Genomic DNA, 20,891 nt, shown 5'->3' with positions numbered 1-20,891 from the left:
TAGGAAGGATCGGGGCTTTCCCCCCCTCTCTTGGGGAATGTGTTCCAAAGGCTAATCAGTTCCACACTTGGAAATCTGTTTTCAGTTTGAATTTCTCTGGCTTCAGCTTCTAGACCTTGTTAGTTTTGGGGTTTTTTGTTTGGTTTTTTTTTTTTTTTCATTTTGCCTTTGCTAGTCTCAAAGCTACATATTTGTTTTGTCTGAGGGACTCTCAGGATGACTTGGGAGCAAGTAGCTTTATAAAACAGGAAGATACTCACCAGAAGCTAGTACTGAACCTGGTCTTGTAGCATCACAGCAGCTCCTAGATAACATCCTCAGTGGCAACATCCCCACCCAGTCCCAAGAAGCAGGGGCATTTCCCATACTGTCTTCTGACCTATACCACACCAGGGCCTAATAAATCCAGACCATAATGAGTGTCAGGATGGCTGAGGCCACAAATGCAGCTGATTTCCTTCAGCTTGCTAATATGGGAAAGCTGCCTATGAAGAGAGCCAGATGTGCTAATAAGGTGGGTTCACCTCTAATTCCTAGGCAGTTAGTGGCTACATCACATTGACGTTTTGCTGAGGAACTAAGAACCCAAACTTTCACATTCAAGAGAAAAGACCTGATGAAAGGAACAGCAAAGTGCTCCAAAGATTATGGGGCCTTTCCTTAATATTAATGTGTAATTTTGTAGCTAATTACTCCCAACGCTTTTCCCAGTGGCCTGGGAATCTCTCACTGACCATCTGCGCTCACAATTACCTGCTCAGTTTTTCATTATCTCTCACTAAATCATTCCTGGATTTGCAAAGGGATCATCAGTCGTCTGGGTTTCCTTTTTTGCAAGTCTTTTGCTTTGCATCAGTTTGGTCAAGCAATATTTATTGAATAAGAAGCTCAGTAAGGCTCAAGCACTGTGTCATTGCTCTGTTAAATTATCCCTAACCTTTGCTCCAGCCAGAGGTCTACGTGGTGCTGGGATTCAACTGTGTTGTGGATGTGGCTGAAGGGAGGAGGACTGGCATACTGGAGCAGGGCAGCAGTGGAGGGAGCAGGATGATCTGAGGAAATATTTTGCCCCTGCCTTGGGGGCTCGGAGGTGGGGGAAGGCACTAACAAAAGCCAGTTTTCAACTCATGGTTGTGAAACTCACAGCAAATTCCCTACGACGTCATCCAAGTTAGGATTATACCTCCAGGATCTCAGGTCAGTCCCAAAAGCCTCTAAAACCATTCCCCACTCCAAAACTGTGGGAAATGTGCGTGCCCTGGGAAAGCCATCCCCAAGGTGGGTGATGTTCACAACATCTGCTCTTTTGTCAAACGCATCCCCTGACACCCCTCAGGCTCTTCACAGAAACCCTCAGATGATGATGGCATCCCTGTTGCTGGAGCAAAAACAGCTCACGGTTTTCAGTTCCACTGAAGTCAACCTGCTGCAGGAGGTTGACTGTTGGGGAAAAAAAATAATTAAAAAGAAGTCTGGGCTTCTGTGTAAGGAGTAAATGGTTAAGCCGTTCCTTTGAAGATGGCACATTTCAATCTGCTGGGCTGCTGCTCCCTGCCAAACCCCGTGGGCACTTTGCCTCGTGTTCCCTGCAGAGTCTGAGCCCATGGGGCTACACGGAAGCATCCTTGGAATTGCACACTTAAACTACACCTGGATGTTTTTTCTGATGGGAAGCTTTTAGCTCTTTGTATGTGAGGAAAACAAATTAGAAGCAAATAATAATTTCATTTGGATAGACATTTTTATTAAGAAAATTTTAAGTGCATACAGATTTATGGGAGAAATTACAACAATATAAAAGTGATTCTTTTCAAAATATTCTATGAAAGGAGTAATTTCAAAAGCATAATACAACTCCTCCATAAAAGCTGCCTTACAGGAACACAAATACAAAACCCTTTTCACATTATTTGGGAAGATATTTCTTTTTACTTAATAAAAATATAAAGTACAGTATTTACCACATTCTGACAATACTGAGTTCTTAAGGAGTGGAAGATGGGAGGTTCATGCAGCCCTTTCACGATGATACGTTTTCTTCTCTGTGGCCACCAGAGTTTCATGTTTGCAGACAAAGCTTGTCTTGGTGGGATGTTAATAATGAAAAAATAACAGATTTTAGGTGACGAGTTCTCAGAAAACCCTGGTTACTGTAAATCACGTCACTCAAAACAAGTTGCCAGAGAAAAGAAGGCTCCTCTAGGTGCTAACAAAGAGAAAATAGCAACAAAAACTTCTATAGGAACTGCATTTTCAATGAAATGTGTATATTTAACCTCTAATGTAGCCTTCATTGCAAAACGATCAGTCACCTTTGCTCAAACAACTTAGTTAAAAACACATCAGAAAGTCACCCTTCATCCTTCCTCAGGCAGAATTCAGATAAGATATTCATACATACAAGTCTAAAGCTAGTATAAATAAAAAATTGGCACAGCAATAAATACCATCGATTCTTTAAAAAAAATAATAATCCAACCTTATGATTCAAGAGCTGCACTTTGAAAATACCACACGAGACGATTTCACATTTACGGAAGCTGCTTTTTCAGCACCGGTTCGGCGTCATCTCTTTTCCCGCCTCTTCACGTGTGGTCCCTACATCACTCCCATCTCCCCACGCTTCCTTTCCCTGATTTGGTCTTTGGTCAACGGTTAAAGGCAGAAAGGAAAACCGAGTGCTCTCCCCAAGTGGGTTTCTGCTACGTGTGCACAGGAGGAGCGGCGTGTGATGCGCAGGGTGGCGCAGGGAGCCTGGGGCAGCCGCGGCATTGATTTCTCTAGCGCCAAGGGCACGGCTGCCCTCCCTGGTGCACCATGCAAATAATGCCAGGCAAAGAGCAATGCTTCCCACTCAAGGTTGAATTTTGGTCTAAAGCAAGAGAAAGCTCTTGTTAGGTTCTCACTTAAGTCCTCAGTTACTCCTGGATGGGCCTGTGCCAACCCTGCGTTCATGCTGTGCTCATCAAGGGAGGGACATGGTGCTGGCCCCCAAGAGCATCCCTGTGCCCTGAGTGGTCACACGAGTAGTGAATCGGCACCAGCGCAGCAGTGTCAGGGCCCAGGCCACAGCGTGAATCTCAAGAAATGTCAGAGGCAGATGGCCCACAAGGCACCCAGACAACCACCACCTGGCTGTAGGTGTTCCCTAGCCTTGCAGGGAGCCCCTTTCCTTCCTGCTGCTACTCACGCATTTCTCCCAGAAGCAAATGCCCTTCCTTTAGCACAGTCTACCCCTGCAACACTCACTAGTTTGCCCTCAGAGAAGGTTGACTGGTGACCCCATTATCTCTTCTTCCTGGATATACTGTCCAGAGCTGGGACCCTGGGGTTTGGCCGGGGTGCTCCAGCACTACCCATCTCAGCGCTTCTGGCAAAGTAGTCCATTTGCATTACAGCCCCAGCTGTAATGTGAGGCTGGCATGTGCCCAGAGACCTTTCCCTGCAGGCGCTGACCCCAGATGCACTCCCTGTTAACGAGGACCGCAGCAGAGCACCAACGAGGCTGTACAGTCACATCTACCCACCCCATCTTTTCACTGGAAAGCCTATGTTTCCCCTAGCAACAAAATCTTTATGGCCCCTATCATCATTAGCAAGGTATGCTATTGAATCAAAACCAGAGGATTGTTTAATTCTTTATTTACTCCAATGGGAAGGAATCAGACAAACTGTCCTTGGATGGGAAGCATGTTTGAAGAATGCACTTTCCTGGGTGAGAAGGGCAAGCTCCATGTCTGTGTCAGAACCAAGATTCTTCCACACTTCCCCCAAAGTCATTCTTGGCTTTGACACTCACATGTCCACCTCTGGCAAACCACTAGTAATTGAGATGTTCATGTGGGGACAGGACACGGATCTTAGGATATAAAGTACTGCCCAGGGAAGATACATGAAGCTCTAGTTTTCTCATAGAAGTTCTATCTTTACCTTTACAACAGAGGATCTGATCCTACTCACATTGAAATCAACACTCCAATTCTCATCAAGTACAGTGGTACCAGCCCTTTCAAAATGGAGATACAATATACTCAAAGCACCAGGTTGGTAAATATAACAATAGAAGGAATGTCAAAATCACACACACATACATTTTAGGCACAGCAGTTGGTTTCTACGTCAAGGTAAATGAGGTGATGTGGTCCCAGCTGAAGCACTCTCTGTAATAGCATTGTTTTGCAGAGAGGAAAATACTTACAAGGTTTTTACTTGAATCCACATGGAAATAAGATAATCCCTGGCTAGCCAAAGTGCCTCTTTGGCACTAAAAGATGCCTGCCACAGAAGGGAGTGCTTAGTAAAACACCGCTCTCGGTGTCCCCGGTACAGGCTGCAGGGAAGAGGGAAGATTTCTTTTGAAGCAACCCGCTCAAAAAAAAAAATACATTCTTACAACATTTTTTTGTTTACAATACACACACAGATACATACAAACACAAGCATTGTGCTGCACAAATGTGCTTCCCCCCCGGATCCCAGTGCGCAGCGTAAAGGTACTGCGTATACAGGTGGGAACCGGGAGAAAGGAATTTCTGGCTGAGAGAGGGTATTGGTGCAAGAAGTGGTCCCTGTCTCTGGGTGGACTTTCCAAAGGAAATTCCAGAGATCACCCTGTTCACCAGCAAACCAGGGCCATAACCACTGGTGAACAGCGAGTGTTGGCCTTCATTTCCACACACAAGAAACACCACTCCTTCCACAAACTGGGCAGACCCTCTCGTGCCTCAGGCATCTCTTTTCTCCAAAGATATGGCCAGACATCCTCTTCTAGGTATCTCCAGAGCAATCAAAGATGTTACTGCCCTCAGGTATGTATGATTGTTCAGTAGCCGAGGCTACGGCATCGTTGGTGAAGGGTCATGTGAATGCATCTCCGCCTACTTCAGTGCAAAGCTAGCCAGGCCAGCTGAAGCCACCTCCTGTGGATGGGTGGGAAGAGACACCTGGTGCGTGGCAGCATATCCGACTTCTCCAGCAACTTGCAACATGATCGTGTGGTTAGACACTTAATAACTCATTGCTTTTTGTGCTAAAATTTGTCATCAGAAACACAGGAACATAGGAAATGCCAGGTGACATCAGATCAGTGTTGCGGCTCCTAACACACACAACTACTACAAACTAAGTACTAGGACCTTGCAATACCAGATGTGCGTTGACCCAGCTGCTCATAGCTGTCACCAAGGTCTCTGATCTTCAGAGAAGAGCTTTAGCCCCGTGGCCCTGAGTTTAATCCCTCACCCAAAACACCTATAAATACCACGCATGGTAATGCTGTTCACTTTCATCAATGTCTGATGCTTTTTAGCCTTCCTATGTTCTTGGCCTCAATGACTGCTGGAGGCAAGAAGTTCCTCCACTACTTACACAACATCATTGCACTGTACAGTTCATGTCCTTCTAGGTTTAAAACTCCAGGAGACTTGCATGAACCAAAAGAAAGTTAAATAAAGCAAGACCTCTACATAGCAAAGGAAATAAAATATTATATAATAACGTAGGGTTAGTTTAAATTCATATCTGCCCTCAGTGCTAGGTAATAAACCAACCTGTATAAAAACATATTTTTCTCAAATAGTTACATCTTACTATATAAAAATAGCACTGTGAAAGCAAGCTAACCTGTGCAAAAAAAAAAAAAAAAACACACACCAAAAAAAAAACCAAACAAAAAAACCTTTGGAAATGCATGAAGCGTTGCTTTGTGCTGCATGATAACAGTGAAATGTATTCATTCCCTAATACTGGTTATCTGCTCTCTGGGTCCTACAGTAAGAAATCCTGTAGACGGCTTACAATGCTTGACTCTTACATCTTGAACCTCCTGTTGATGAAGAACAGAGTGAAACACTATTAAGGTTTATTTCAATTGCAAAAGCTTTGTTATCAGGCCTAGTCAAACAGCAAATCTGTGTCTGGACTAACCCAAAGGCATTTCTTTTGCAGCCCCTCCAACCAGTGTTTGCCAAACATTTTGGGGGAAGTTCTCCACAAGGAGCTACTGGGACCCAGCAGGGCAAACCCAGCAATGGGAGTTATTTGGGCAGGTTGTGCTCATCACAGTTAGTAAGGTGTTCAGAGCTAACATAGGAGGAAGGCTGGCTAGGAAGCTTGTTCTGGACTTGAAAGCCAGAGGAAAGCATTATCGGTGGGCAAAGAGACTTGACAATAAAAACAGCAGGGAAAGGCGGGATTAATCATTTGTGAGCAGCCCCAGTAGTGGAGCAAGTGGCACTGGGAATGTCTCCTCTACCTGCCCCTACTCCACAGCCCTGCTGAAGATCAGGGACTGCAGCTCCGCAGGGTGCCGGCTCGCTGTGAGGATGGAGGAACACAGAGGGAAGCCCATGCTCTGCTTTTGTTGGTGTTCAGCTCCCACCATGGGGTGGCTGGAGAGCAGAGGCACCCGAGTGTGCTGCCCAGCCAGGAACCACCCCCATGGCCTCCCTGCTCCGGGACCCCACCTGCTGTGAGCAGCTGGGCAGCATGTCGCTGCTCGTGGTGACCAGCTGCCCAGTGAAGGTGGGGTGACGGGGAGGGTGAGCAGTGCAGAGGTAGGGAGCTCAGGGTAGGAGACAGAAAAATCAAGTCTCCCATGCTCAGTGTGAGCATGGTACCCAGGAGGAGTCGTGGGTTAGGTATCACAGTAAAGTGCAAGGGTATTGTGTGCAGGGTTCACTCAGAACAAGGAGCAAGTCTGTGCTGGTGGCCTCCAGGTTTTTCTGGTGGCCCCTTCTCCTGCTCCAGGCTGATCGTCCTTTTGCAATCTAGACGAGGTCACTAAGGCTGAGTTACAAGTGCCAGAGGGTAAACACCAGGTATTCAAAAGCCCTGATGTCCCAGCATGTCTTGTCTAGCCTACAGGATCTGAACAAGGTCTGCTGGACAACTGACTGTGTGACCAGAGCTAGAGACACTCTCAGTGAAGGTAGCCTTGGCAAACTCATCCAGGCATAAAGAGGATGACTAAACTATGAGCAAAATTCTTCTCTTTAAAGATGTCTTTTCCAATATCCCACACCAGTAACCCTATTTATTTTGGTGCAGAAAAGCAGGACATACCTCTCTGATGGGAAAAAAACAACTGGGACATCCAGAGCATTGGCATATGGAACACCGTTCTCTGGGACTTGCCTAGCGTCTCCCATAGGAGAGGTGTCAACCAGTCACCAATGGACCAAATCAGGTTGTCACCACCCAGTGCTGCATTTGTCATTAAAAAATGCCAGTGACAAATTCACAGCGGTTTTTTGTAGTGTAACTCCATCAGTTTAGTATTGGACGAATATGGCCAGCTAAAAGAAATAGGGCTTCCAAACCTTTACCCTGCCTTTGACTTTGGCTTTGTTCAGGGTTACTTTGGCCTCTTTGGATGTCCATTTTGCATCTCTAAAATGGGAAAATTTTCCCACCTCTGTCACGGCCGAACTTTCCCCCTCTTTTAAATGTTTTATCTATATAAAATGCCTTTGCAGGGAGGGTACAGATGTTATGCTCAGCAAATATGGGGAAAAATGGAGGTCTGTATAACTTAATGTATTTGCTCAAGGTCATATAGGATGGTCAGTGGAAGAGCAGGGACTTGAACCTGAGGTATCCCAGCTCAGAAACTAATGTCTCCTACCATTCTTTCTCCCTGGAGACTTTAGTGGTGTTGCACGGGAAGGGCAGAGTGGGCCCCGTTTCTTCTGTTGCTTTTTTTTATGAGTGCGATGACGTGGTCTAAATTAAAAGAAAAATACAAAAAGACTGCCATAAATTATCCATATACAAAGGCCTTATTCACACTTATTCTATGGTCCCTTCACATCTTGCTGGCAGGGTGCAAATGACGATAACATCCCCTTTCATATACGCTCTGCCTCAGAGCAACGCTAGGCAAATGAAAGTGCCCTGGAGACAGGACATTTGCAAATTCTGAGGCCATAACAACATTTTCCCCCAAAACACCGAAGCCTCCCAGAACTTGTCAGCCAGGAGCCTCACCATCCACACGGTATCACCTGAGGTACAATGAAAGCAGAGGGGAGGGCTGGATCTCTGGCTTTCCACCCAGCATTCCCACTGACATCAACAAGAACCGGTGGCTATTCTATGGGATTTGTGGGCATTCAGTGCCTTAAAATGAGTCTGTGAAGATGTTCGCCTACGTTGTCCCCCACCATGTGGGTTATTCACCCAGTACACACTTGGTGGAGTACTGGGAGGTAGTTGTTCTGGAGTCTTGTACTTTAGCCCTTATTTACAGATGAGGTCAGAAATTAGGAAGAGCTGCCACACTATGAAGTAAGGCAGCAGCAGGGCTTGGCTTCCATCACAGCCAGCCCCTAGAAGTTGGGAGTTTCCTTTCCTTTCTTCCAGCAGGGCTCAAGGAAAGGTTTTTCCTATTTTGTTATCTTCTCCAGATCCATCATCTCTCTCATCTGTGCCAGCAGTAGTCACTGAGCTTAATGCACTCCAGCACCGAAGGCTGAGGGGAAGTTCTGAGGTGGGACTGTATTAACGTGACAGCGGACAAGCAAGGATCGTTCTCTCATTTCTGTTTACTCTACAAGCGACTGATTTTGCATATCCTTGTGTGAAGGGAGAAGGGAAAGGCAGTCAGTGTACTGTAAATGATGACTGGGATTGCCTGGAAGTGATAAAGGACTTGTTAGCTATTTCAAGAAAGGACGGATTTGCCCCTTGTCTATAAAATGGATGAATGTTGAATGATGTTGGCCACAGCAGCTGCACGAGGATTTTTAAAGCCAGTTAAGGAATTTGGTTTCCTGACAGCCTGAATGTATTTTACGGATGTTTCATAAGTGTGTATATTACATGGAGATGTGATGAATATAAAGCAATAATAAAGGCTAAGCAGAAGTCGTGAGCAAAATAATTCCCTACCAAAAAACATCTCTGGTTTTACAATGAACTGCATTGGACTACTGTATTCTATGAACTTTTCCTTGCCTTTAGCTGCAGATTTTAACATAGAAGATACACTTATATTGAAGTGCTTGTATAGATTAAGATGGTTGACACTTTGGATTTTTCTTAAGCAATTACAAGAGCCCTTTCTACAAAACGTATTGATTTTATTCCAGAAAAATAAATTCCCATGTACAATTGGGTTTTCATAACATGAAACAATTAGCCATTTTATTGCTAGTGCATATAGGGTAATGTCACATTTCATACAATTTCAGTACAAGTGAAAAAATATAATATATGGCTGATTGAAATTGATAGCTACATTAACATTTATAGATCTATATAGATTTATTTTACAAGCTGTTAGTAGTTTAGAGGGATATCGGTGTTTTAAACTACCAACATTCATATGGCTCCAATTCAAATATATGAATTGTTTGATGCGCTATAAATATATTCCGAAGTACATTTCATTGAAGAAGTCAAAGCTGTGCACTAAAATATATCAAAAACATGCCTTGTGAAAATGCTACAGACAGAACCCTGACTGTCTGTGGAGCACGAAAATGCCACTGGTGCTAGCATTACTAGTTGGAAAATGAAAATAATGCCATGATTACAGGATTAGGTGATGGAGATATATGCTTTCTGTCATCTTATTTCATAGAGCTGGGACCAAATTCTCTTCTGTTGCTCAGTCTAAACCAGGATGAAATCCACCAAATTAGCAGAATAGCTTCTGGATTAGTGCTAGGTAAACAAAACCCAGAATCTGGCTAGAGATCGAGCACAAGCTTTACTGGTTTCAGTAGAGCTGGCTCTGGATCTTCACCAGTGGAAGTGAGAGCAGATCGTGTTCCAGCTGAGTTGTTCCCCTAAATCAGGCAGGCAGGATCTGAGCACATAATCACATTTGCCCAAACCCTACAAATTTCTTCAGTGTCTCCTAAGTTTCAGGTCTTATGAAGAGCACCAAGGGCTTCACTGGGGATGACAGCAAACGGAAACTTAGGCAGGGGCTTGAGAATTTTCTCCGAGTTGGAAAACAAACTACCACAAGCCCCTAGGATAGTCAGCATGGGCCACATCTTACTCGTAGGTTCAGTTGTGCCTAAATCCAAAGCCATCCTGGCAGCGTTAACCTGGATTACCTCTGCAGAGAATTTGCCCAGAGGACAAGAGGGCTGAGTGGTGGCAGCAAAGAAGGCACTGAGCATCGGATGAGATGGGAAGAGCTGTCAGGGCTGGAATCACAGTCAGTTTGTTAGCTAGCTTCCTCCCCTCCTCCTCCTCACTCTTGGCCCACTGGGGTCCCAAAAAGACCGCATGGAAGAATCTCTCTACCTCTGGCAGCATTTCTCCCCTTGCTAATTGTAAAAATTCAGGGGAACAAAGACTTTTTCTTTCTAACTCTACCCCTTGTTTGGCAGATGCCTTTGCAAAGCAAACAGTGGAGGGCATTCAGCTACCTGTACTGCCTCACATCTGCCCTGGGGCCATACCCTTCCCAACATTTCTCCAAGAACGGATCGCTTTTGCAAATGACTGGATTCCAGCCCTGCCTTTACCCTACAGATGCAGGGGGGGGGAAGGTTCAGCACGGTTACAGCGGTTACTGAGGGGTGGGAATGTGGTGGCGAGGGTGGGAGGGATACTGAGTGCACAGGTAGGCTTGCTGGCCAAAATGCCACTGCTGGATCAATCTGGATCAATCGCAGGGGCCTGGGCAAACAAGGAAATGCTTTGTACCATCGTTTGTCTCATCTTCCATCCCAGGAAGGCTGGAGACCCTCCCTTGCAACTCAGCACAGATACGTTCTCTGTGCTGCTCTTGCTCACCATAAATACGAACTGAAATAGTGTGTGTCCATCTCAGGGTAGCCATGATCACCCGCTTTCAAGGGGAATAAAAATAGATTTAAAAAGTCTGAATTTGCCAAGTGTGGCTGTTTTTTTCTTGGCCTTTTGGGAGAACCTTATTCATGGCAGCACATCTCGCTTTGGCTGATATTAATAGCACTCCACACTGGCCAGCAGAGAAACAATTTTTAACACCAAGACCTCCTAGGCCTCAGCTGCCTGTGCAAACAGACCCCAGTGTGACATGGAAAAGGGGCTCCAAAGAAACTGGAACAATATAGATTTTGAAGTAACTGTAGTTCGGCTTGGGGAAGTGGGGGCATAAAGGAAGCATTTTCCTTGGGAGAACGGCTTTTTTTAAAAAGGATGAGTTGGGGACCCCAGAACAGATTCATTAGGATAGATTTTGCCTCAAACCCTGGCAAAACTCTCAGTTTAACATTTAGGATATACTAGAAGGTGTTGTTTTAATACAGACTAGGTCAACTCCAAACCCATCTTCAAAACAATATCTGATTCCACGAGTACTTTGTCCACATGGTAAAAGCCAGCCCTTAATGTTCTACCCTTTAATAACTCAGGATGTTAGCTGTTAAGTCCATTTGTCTCTTGCCTTACTTGTTTAAAGCTTTCTCCAGATATTCCTGGATCCACTTTAACTTGGGATCAATGCACACTTGCTTGCTGTTGCTCTTGAGCCTTGCACTGCCAAAGGAGAAAAGTCAGAGTGAGTCTAGTGCGAGACGCTCCTCAGCCCACCCCCACGCGCCTTATTTCGCACAGAGGTTTGCGATTCCACTACAGGCAGTACCTCGGGTGCCAGTGCTGCTCTCAGTTAAACCAGGAAGAGGATGGGTTATCCCTGCCATCCTCAAGGCAGCTACTATAAATATCCCCGGGCTCAAAGCACAATTTGTCTCCTCTGATGCTGATTCTTGTGGTCTGTACTGGTACGCATGTGGGGGTGGGACAGATACAGGATTTAAGTCGAAGTTTTCCAACTCATACCTGTGCTGCTATGAGTTCAGTGCTGGGAACAGCTAAATTTCATTTGGAAATAATGGTATGGTCATTTTTGCAAGGAAGTAATTAAGAACAGCTTTCAGATTCAATGCAAAATTGAAATTTCATGTGTTTTGAGGGCAGACACCAAACCGTACCTCTTGGATGTTCTGAAAGGGTCTGCTCACTCATTAGCTTTTTGTTGTGTACAAGACTGGACAAACAGGTGGCAGGCAGGAAGACAACTGGAAGTACCATAGTGCCAGAGGCAAGTTTTCCCTCATATGTTCACTCAGCATTGGAAACAAAAGCAGAAACCTCCTGAGGGGTTTCTCCTGGATGTCCAAGCTGCACTTTCCAAACCAAACTGCTTAGCTAATCAGAATTCCCTGGGAATTTGGCATTTGGGCTATCTGCACCTTTCATACAAAAGCAGTACAAATAACTTTTCACCCGCATCAGCGGGTCTCGCCCTGCCTCCAGGGATCTCGGGGCCTCTTGAGAGCACTGTGATCACCCAGGTCCCCCAAAGCGCCCTGCCTCTGTCCCAGCTGCCCAGAAATTTCCCCTTAAACAGCCTGCCTGCCACGCGAAAGTGCCAAGAACAGCAATTTCATGGAAATGCCCATAGGAATAAGTTCAGTACTTGTTTAAGCATTTTGCTGGATGGAAGCCAAAATATCCCCTGCTCTATAAAATGAAATGTGCAGGATATAAAACTATGGTGTAAGAAATAACAGGTCAAAAAGGCTCCTCGGCCTGAAGTTATGCAACAGCATAGTTGTAACATAAACACATCGAAGATCCAGTCTTGCAAGCCCTGCGCCAATAAAGAGATGAATGGGCCTAATTCATATTTCCCTTATAGCGGTGCCAAGCTGGAGTATTTCCAGCAAAGTGATACCAACAGAGAGTAAGAATGGATTTGCTGATGCTAGCAATGCCTGGGAACTCTTGGTCTGGCCTCGCAGGGTACAGAAGCAAACGCACATGTAAACAGCCTCCAGGCACATGCAATTCAGTTCCTCTCACCTAATATTAAGACATTGATTTTTTTAGACATTTATTTCTCAGCCCGTCAGCCCCTGCTCCTTGTACAGTCATGGCAGAGACCTAGGCAATGGTATGGAGTGTTAACCTAAGCTGGTTTAGGTGTCTACTTTAGAATGCAATTACTTGCATGCTAAAAATGCCTATTTCCCTGTACTGAAAAGCAAGGAATTTAGGATGGGCTTTGCAGAAGTAGACACTGACAGAGGAGATTTCTGGATTTGGGGAGATGACTTCCCACAGAACCAAAGACAAAAGCCTGCCCTTAGGCCTTTTGTTCAGGTACAACTCCGCTCAGCCATAAAGGGGGAAAAAATACAAGATCTTTCCTTGAAATGTTGTGATTTCACTGAGGTTCTCTATTCCTGGAAATGGTAGCTTTTAAGTTACTCACACCGTCACTGTATAATGCATATCCGCTAAATTCAGAGTGTGGATAAAACCACCAAGATGAGAAATTTATGTGTTAGTTTTGATTCGGTTTCAGCTTCTGCTGCAATAAAGACCTAGTTCGTACTCATGATGTTTCAGGGGTATTTGGAGGCAAGTTTTTAAGTACCTTGCTTTTTAAACAAAAGATAGTGAACTATAGATTCATGTGTTCTGTGTGCCACTGAATCACATTCAAACAAACACATTTAGGTCAAGAATGGACAAGAACATGAGTTGTTTGTGTTTCTGCATTTCACGCTCTTATCTACCTCTAATGACTATGATCCCACTTTAATTAAGAGATAAATGTACACTCTATCCTGTCTTAAATGCCTGTCATTTTCTTGAAACTACTCCAGAAAATTCCTAATCCTCTACAAAGCCCTAGTGCTGGGACCCTTCTGACATCCACTGACAGTCCCAGAGCACAAATCCATACACTATTGCGTTTTGGATGCTTGCCTCCAAAATTGTTTATAGGTAGAGATCACAGCTGGTTTTGCCATTTTTGTGAAAGGAAATTATTTCTCAGCTGAGGCTTACATTTTTCTCACTGTCCTCCAGCAAATCCTGAGGCAGAGGCACACATGAGAACATGTGTAAGATCTACCCAGAGTGGTTTAAGAAAGGAAAAAAAAAACCTATGAATAAAAAATCGTTCATGAATGGATACAGGCTTTTCAATATATCTGTACGTTCCTGAGAAATCTCATGAAAACACATTAATTTTCTGAGTGCAGAAATGTTTTGGATGACAAAAGAATGGGCTTCTACAGCATTTAAGTTGCAACTGGAGAAGCTCAACATGGATCGAAGACAGAACTGGTGATGGAAGCACGGCACAGAAACCCTGTCTAGTGACTGAGACCTTCTTACAGATGTCAACAGATGTCGATGGTAGTAGGGCTCCATTGCAATGAAAAGATGAATGGTAATTTTCTTCTTTTGAAGATTTTGAATTTTGGGAGAGGAGGGAGGAGGTCACTCATGAACAAATGAACCAAAAAGACCTTCCTAAAAACACACATGCACACACAGATCTACAACCCCATTTTTCCCGAAAATCAGTGTTTCTTTTTCAGCAAAAATGAAGAGGTTATTTTCCATTGGGATCCCACCATCTCTGTCCTGCTGTGATCTGTGGTTTACCAGAGTCAGTCACTGCCTGGCGTGTCCCTAGCTCAGACCAGCACATGTTTAGGGTCTTTACCTCCTGTGGAGGCTACACGAAATCCAGGAATTCCTTTTGCTTGTTTAGCTCCTCTCTGTGGAGAAGTGGAGCATTAGAAAACTCAGAACACTGCAAAGTCTTTCCCCCAAGGTGTGAAGCTCCACAGCCAAGGCAATGGACAGCCTGTCTGATGTTCCTGCTCACATACCCATGGGCAAACAGGACATACGATCACAGAGTCACGGGACAATCAAAGGGGTAAAACACAGCTGGGAAACATCTACCTGTAACTTTGTGTGGGGTAAAGAAGGTTCCAGCTGTACCTCACACATGGGGTGAAGAGATGAATTGGAAATCACGGTGTGGAACACAGACCAAACTGCAGCTACCAAAGCACGAACCAGCTCTGTGACTCTTCTTTTTGACACCTGAGACTTGCACCCAGCTGAAAAGAGTAAGAGACTTACACAATCTGAAGTGAGCAGTTGGGTGTGGACAGGATTTTGAGGTGCTTAATGTTGGCTCTTGCCACGTTGCTCTCGTAGAATCGACAGGGGCATCGGTAAGTCAGGCTGACGGGTTTCTCTGCGGGACACAGGGAGAGAAAGGACACATTACTCCCTCTTGCTCCCAGTCGGCAGCACAGATACACAGAGCAGGGCTGACAGAAACTCCCTCCAAATATGCAGGTGAAAAAAAAAGCAGTAGAAAAGCTATAGCTTTGGGAGTGCATTTGCCCACAGCTCACAGCACAATCCTTTTACCCCAGTATCCAGCCTTTCAATCCTGGTGCGTGGGATTTTGGAAGACAAAAGAAGAAGGAGAGAAAATGGAGATAAGTAAAGAAGAAGAGATTAGAATAAGGGGCCGCTCCATTGTGCAGGGATGCTCCTGGTAATTAGACAAGATAAAGGCCAAAAGAGGGGGCACTTGTCCTCAGTGTTGTTCTTGCCAAATGATTTTGACCTGGGGCCAAATTAGAAGGTAGCCAGAAGAAAGCGATGAATTCCAAAGAGTTCAGATCAAAACGGCTGGGCTCAGGTGCAGGCTTTTCACGGGGGACTTACTGGCTAGGGAAAAAAAACGAGTCTTTCAGGCTTTCCCAGGGCCCAGCAGCTGACCTTTCCCCACTACAGCCAACCGCTACTCCCAGTCGAGATATTCACACGAGGAGGTGCGACTCGGAGATGCGAGATCACAGCGGTTTTGCGGGAGAGATTTGGAGTCTTTTCAATTCCCAGCCTGTGGCGAAGTAACGGCAATCCAGGAGACAGTTACCAGGCAGTGTGCTCCCCATATACTAATCAGGGACCACCAGACTGGATGGGAGTCTTGACACTGGCATCAATAGGGACAGAATTAAGTTTAGCCCCCTAGGCTAAAAATTAGCAATGAATATGCATGCAGAACTGAGAAAAGCAGCCTGGCTCTCACTACAGCCTCTGACGCCGTCCTTCTGCTACCTAATTTCTCCACAGAAGAGCTTAATTACTGGCAAACAAGTGCACATAAATAAGGTCCTCACTCTGTGTGTAAGCTTCAAAGCTCCATGCATGCAAAAATACAAAACACAGAAGCCTTGCCTGGAAGTCTAGAAGGCGCTACCTAGTATTTTAAACAATTTCCCTACTGGAGCACTTTTCAGCCTCTGGGAAGAATTAAATTCAGCCACCTAACCCATAAGGTCTGGCTCACAGTGTAGATCTATATCTGACAGGGCTTTAGATGCCACATGGCAATCTGCTGCCCTGTTTATTTAGCCACACAGGAGCACTCGCATCACACAAACCCGGTTCCCTTAAAGGCAGATGGAGAGCTAAGGAGCAGAGAAAGGCTTGGAATCCCTAAACCGCCGTCTAGAAAGGTGAGAAAAGAGACAGCTTTTCAAAGCGCAGCTGATCTGCATATATTGCTTATTTACCAGTGCCTGTCTCTAGCACATATAACCACAGGCAAGACAGTGAAATTACCCTGGCCTCAGGAGGGAAAACCCTTTTTTCCAAGTGCCTCTACCAAGAGATGAGCCAGAATCAGATCCCACAGGCAGATGGGCAAATGGAGAGGAATTCACCAGTAGGAGCACAGTTCCTCCAGGTTCACCCCAGGACCTGGACTATAGGTTAACAAAATTGGAGGACACTTTCTATCAGTTTTATGCCAGACCAAGCAGTGATATCATCTATGAGTTAATAAGCAGGAGGAGAAGCTCCCATCTGGAGGGGGAAGAGGAAGGAGGGCTGCGGGGTGAGCCTCAAGAACATGCACTAGAGCAACTAGTGCTAATGTGGAAGGGAGGGAGAAAGGCAGGAGGATTTCCCACTGCAAATCTGTGCCTGATAGCTACACATCAGTGAGTTTGTACTGGAAAGGGAGGCTGAAATTGAATGCAGTCACACAACAACGCTCAGCACAGCTGCAGTGGAAGCATCTCTGCAAGCTTGTACCAATGAAGTTTAAGCAAGCTTTATCCAAAACAACCCACAAGAGATGAACTGTTCAGATGTAAGATTTGAGAGTGCAATCATGACCTCTCTGAGAATGGGACAGGGACTTTCGATCCCATCCCACTTGAAATCAGGAGCAGAGAAAGCTTAACCATGTCCATAAGTTCCAAAGTTGTTTCCTGCCCAAGAAAGGGCATTCAGCCCAGCAAGGAGGAGGGTAAACCCCAGCATTCGGTGTTCTTCTGTCACCCCAATGCAAAGCAGAATGACAACTCCCCTCCCAGCAGAAGGATCCCTTTGGCAATTCTGTGCCCCTTGCTTGGTGATCCACTACAGGCACCGAGCACCAGGGAGCAGCAGCACAGACAGCGGGTCAGCTCTTAGCATCACTAACAGGGAACCAACATCTCCTGCCACTGCCCCTCCAGTGCTCTGGCTCTGAGAGCTTGGCTGTGGCTCCCTCTGCTCTCAGGAAGGCTGAAAACCAGGGAAAACTAGTGCACATGGCATTTCCCGACACGTGAACCCCTATCATCCTGAAGGAGGAGGGGGAAGGGGCCATAATTTGGGAAGGGAAGATTGCTGGTCTCACCCCGAGGCTGACAAATACATCTTCCTTATCACATTTCAAAATTTGAAACAAATTGTTCCATGCACAGTACAGCTGATTTAGCCAGTTATTCTACAGGTTTACACTGCAAAAGTGGATGCTCTGTGGATTCTCTGATGTCTAGTAAACACTGAGCGCAAGCCGAAGCCATTCTCTCGGTAAAACAAATCAGTACAGTCTATCAATTGCACAGTTCCATGAAAATACCAGTTTTCATGAAACTGATCATACATAAAGCTTTTGAGACCTTTATCTGGCACGTTTGGTTAAAACGGTTCAATATAGTCAAAAGTTACAGAAGGGCCAGACGCTATTTAGGTATTTGATAGCCCAATATGCCATTCCTTCTGCCTTATTTCCTTAGACAAAAAGAAAAAGAAAACATATATTCTGGTCGCAACTAGAAGGGTTCTTGAGTTTGGGTGTTGATTTTTCTTTAATGATAAATAGTTTTACTGTTTTCTAACTCAAAGCTAATTTTTGCTGGCTCTGAACACCCGCTTCTGCTCGCATATACAGACAAAGCACTTACAAAAATCTCCCTCACAGAGCGGCCACTAGTCAAGGTTGGACAGTAGCTATTTCATCCCGTAGGGATCTGCCTTGCCTCACCCGCACTGGAACTGGACATTAAGGGAACAAATGAATTGCCAGTTCTGCTGCAAAGTTATCATCAGTGACTTGCTGTATGGGCTGGAAAGCTCTGGGCACTTGAACAGAGAGGGAAGCTATATCCAGGCAAGCAGGCTGGCCATGAACAGGCAAAATATTTGATAGAAGCATCATTTTATTCCTATTCATCCAAAGGTGCATTTGTGAATATCGGGAGAGGGCTGGCGACTTTTTAAGACAAGAACAGCTCCATTTCCCTGGGGAGTGAGGCTGTGATATGTGACAGGCAGATAGAGCTTTACCAGGGTGGCTCGGAAGAATTCAGAGCTCACCTGCCCTCCAGGACAAGGAAGCCATGCAAGCCCTCATCTGGATCAGGGTTGAGAGCACTACATGACATGCAAAGAAGTAGGAAAAAAAACTTTGTTCTTATCAATGCAAGGTTGGGGCACTTTCTCCTTCTGCTAGTTTTTCTCCAACCCTTTAAAGCCACTTCCTTACACAAGTAGCCAGGTCCCGGACAGGCTTACGCTGCCATAAAGACACCCGCTGCAGTTTGCTGCCAGCTAAGGAGCGCTGCCGGGCAGAGAGAAAAGCGAGGTGCAGCCGGGCAGCTCTGCCACCGCCCCCAGTCCTGTGCTAAGCGGGAAGGCGAGGAGATGGAGAGCCCCTGAGCCCCTGGTGGTCCCCAGTCCCCCACTCCCGCGCCTCCCGTCCGGGTTGCAGCCCCGGTGTGGGCCGGCAGCGCTCCCCCAGCTCGCTCAGACCCACCCTGGAGGGCGAGGGGAGCCGCTCCGGGTACCCGGGCACCGGCCGGGGGCGAGGGGCTGGCCCCACCACCCGCGGCCCCCGGGGTTTGCCTTCGCTACCTTCGCACTCGCTTCCCAGCCCGCAGCCCCAGCGCGGCGGGTCCCGGCGTGAGCGGCGGGGGCCGGAGCCCACCCGGCCGGGTCTGCCTGCTGGAGTCTCCCTGGGGCAGCGCTTGCTCCGTGCTGGCTTTTTAAAACGTGCCTCGAAGGGACGGGGTTGCTGCTGGGACAGTACTGGGGAAAAGGCATCGGCGAAATTATCGGGAGCAATTACCTCTCTCAGGCTAAACAAAGAGGGCACCGGAGGGCAGCCTCTGCCGCCCTGGGTGGAGAACACCCAAGTTTCGGTCGGTAGAATGGGAGAATGAGAGGGGAGCGGAGGACTGAAAGGGCGCTCGTTACCTAGCCTGCAAGCTTTCGATGAGGGGACAAAAGGTGACAAATCTCTGCCAGGCGAGCAGCCAGCCGCGGGAGGAGCGCCCGGGAGATGCCCAGAGGCTACGGGCTCCCCTCGCCCCGGCACGCGTGGGGAATGCGGCTGCCCCGAGCGATCCCCGCTCCCCGCGGCACCGGGCTCCCCGCTGCCCGCGGGATGCGCGGCAAGAGGCGCAGGTTGCCGCGGTCTCCGGGGCTGTCCGCAGCCGGCGGCTGCCACGGGGGCAGCTGGCGAGAGCAAGCCGGCCAGCTGCCGCTGGGCTCCGCTGGTGACACGCGGGACGCGGCGTGGGGCGGGCGGGCTGCGGGACGGCGCTGCGGCGCCGTGCGGTGAGGACAGCCGCCGTGTCGCTTGCCTTGGCGACAAATGCTCGCCGGCTGTCAGACCCCGTTCCCCCAGACCTCTCGTCAGCGCACCTCCCCGCGCCCCCCCCCCCCCCCGCCCCCGAAACCTCTCCGTGCACCCTCGCCGCGGGTGCGGTGAATTCCTGCTGAGTGACCACTTTGGCTCAGCTCTGCCCTGATGGAGGGAAGATAGATCACGACAGAGGACAGAAAAGGAACCGAACAACCGTCTGTTTCTCATTTCTTCTGACTTTTAGGGTTGGTTTTGTTGGTTTTTTTTAAAGGGGAAATCGATATGCATATTTTGCAAGCAAACCACCTCCCTGCAGACCGAGCGCTGTTGAAAGTCTTCCCCCAGCCGATTTCAATCTGGGATAAGTTTGGCAACGAGGGACCGCTTTGACCAGACGCCTTTTGAAAAAAGCGAGCCACGGAAGGGGTCGACCCTGCCGTCTTCCAGCTCACCACAGCTATCGCTCGGGGCTCGCCAGACGCCCACATCTGAGCTGCGGCAGCAGCCAGAGAGAGCGGGCGAGCTGCGGGGAGAAGGGGGAAGAGCGGAGATTTCGGCGGGACCGTAACTCCCGACCGGGCTCCCCGGCGCCGGCAGCAGGAGCGGTGCGAGTGGCGAGTAGGCAGCTCACTTACCCTCCGAGAGGGAGATGATCGCCAGGGCGAAGGCGAGCAGAGCAAGGGCTCGGAGGTCCATGCTGGGGCGGCTGGCGGGGCGCGGGGCGAGCGCTGGAGTGCTCGTCCCGGCGGCTGCGGCTCTCTGCTGGAGTCCCCTCCTCCCCTCCCTCTATAGAGGGGCCGGGACCGCCGGGGCTGGGGGAGGGGAGCCAGGGGGAGTAGCTAGCCTATGATTTATTGCCCGTGGCATGTTATTACATCCTTCCTCTGTTAAAAATGCTTGGAAAGGAACCAAAAGTACGAGGGCTCCTCTCTTCGCTCCGTCAGCCCGGCAGTCTTCCCCCAGGCAAAGCGCTTGCCCCACCAGCCCCGAGTCCCCCGTGGGGCGGCACCGGCGGTGCGCTCCCCCCGAGGGTCCTGTCCGCAACGCTGCCCGGGGCTGCGGCGGGGAGCCGGGGTCGCGGTCACCCCATCCAGCCCGGGCCGCCGGGGAAGCGGCATCACGGTCACCCCATCCGGCCTGGGCCGGGGGGAGAAAGTTTTGTCCCCAAAGTATGCCAGCCCCGGCCCCTTCT

The 20,891-nt window shown here is 47.7% G+C and overlaps 1 protein-coding gene across 2 annotated transcripts; it reads right to left on the bottom strand.

The window, feature by feature from the left end:
- Positions 1-1,733: 1,733 nt before the first annotated feature.
- Positions 1,734-20,493, bottom strand: CXCL12 (C-X-C motif chemokine ligand 12). 2 transcript variants are annotated; one of them, XM_063338531.1, is made up of 5 exons: positions 20,335-20,493; positions 14,899-15,016; positions 11,395-11,481; positions 7,625-7,722; positions 1,734-5,824 (listed from the first exon to the last, which is right to left on the bottom strand). In XM_063338531.1, exons 1-5 carry the CDS (start codon positions 20,393-20,395, stop codon positions 5,793-5,795), a joined length of 396 nt encoding a protein of 131 aa, XP_063194601.1. In that variant the 5' UTR covers positions 20,396-20,493; the 3' UTR covers positions 1,734-5,792. The 2 variants fall into 2 exon arrangements, with proteins under 2 accessions (XP_063194601.1, XP_063194602.1); XM_063338532.1 differs by lacking the exon at positions 7,625-7,722.
- Positions 20,494-20,891: the final 398 nt, after the last annotated feature.

This window comes from Chroicocephalus ridibundus, chromosome 6, assembly GCF_963924245.1.
Source record: "Chroicocephalus ridibundus chromosome 6, bChrRid1.1, whole genome shotgun sequence".
Taxonomy (NCBI): Eukaryota; Metazoa; Chordata; class Aves; order Charadriiformes; family Laridae; genus Chroicocephalus; species Chroicocephalus ridibundus.
The sequence above is the reverse complement of the archived record's forward strand: the minus strand, read 5'-3'. Positions and strand labels throughout refer to the sequence as shown.